This window comes from Eurypyga helias, unplaced genomic scaffold, assembly GCF_000690775.1.
Source record: "Eurypyga helias isolate BGI_N326 unplaced genomic scaffold, ASM69077v1 scaffold40097, whole genome shotgun sequence".
Classification (NCBI taxonomy): domain Eukaryota; kingdom Metazoa; phylum Chordata; class Aves; order Eurypygiformes; family Eurypygidae; genus Eurypyga; species Eurypyga helias.
In genome coordinates, this window is record NW_010263264.1 from 1 (window position 1) to 807 (window position 807).

Genomic DNA, 807 nt, shown 5'->3' on the forward strand with positions numbered 1-807 from the left:
GCAGCCTGGCCCCAGGCAGGAGCAGCAGGACAGGACCAGGGCTCACCCCGTGCCTTCATCTCCCCCATCCAGACCCTGTGCCTGTGACCCCGTGGGCAGTGTGGGCACCTGTGACCCCAACACGGGGCACTGCACCTGCAAAGAGAGGGTGGAGGGCCACTTGTGCAACAGGTAAGCACCACGGTCCCAGGCTGGGACCATGGACCCATTCCAGGCTGGGATCAGTGCCAGGGGGCTGCATCCCTCTGGACCACTGGGACTGCCACTAGTGTTCCCCCTGGGATGCCGCCGTGGTCCCTTGTGGCTCTGCCTGCCCGTTTCCACGGCTCCAGTCTCCTCCCCATGCCCAGGTGCCAGCCGGGCTGGTTCAACCTGCAGCCCCACAACCCCACCGGCTGCACCCGCTGCTTCTGCTACGGGCACATGCACGGCAGCAGATGGCTACGAGGTGACCCACCTCCGCTCTGACTTCAGCCAAGGTACAGACCCCCAACCCTGGGTGAAACTGAGGGCACAGCTGCACCAACTCCAGCAAAAAGCTCCAGCAGTTTGGGAAGGCCTGAGCATCCTGCTCTAGGGCTGACTGGTGACGATTGCCAGGGGGTGGTTTCTTTGTCTCACCCTTATTTTGCTGTAAAAATCTCCACTTTTGCCCCCAGCTCCATGGGGATGGGCTCTCCCCAGCTCCCCACGGCATCCCTCCTTGCCGACCTGCTTCTGGGGCTGTGCATGGCTTGGGGAGGGCTGCAGGGCCAGGCCCAGGTGCCCCACCACACCAAGGACCGGGGGAGGACTGGAGCTAGGGCG

General features: G+C 64.2%; 1 protein-coding gene across 1 annotated transcript in view; it reads left to right on the forward strand.

The window, feature by feature from the left end:
• Positions 1-72: 72 nt before the first annotated feature.
• LOC104512836 (laminin subunit gamma-3-like) overlaps positions 73-807 on the forward strand; it is a gene marked incomplete at its 5' end in the record, with an annotated part of 11,546 nt that continues 10,811 nt past the window's right edge. The window contains 3 exon segments of the mRNA XM_010155973.1: positions 73-171; positions 351-422; positions 424-479. Coding sequence (XP_010154275.1) covers positions 73-171; positions 351-422; positions 424-479 — 227 coding nt within the window.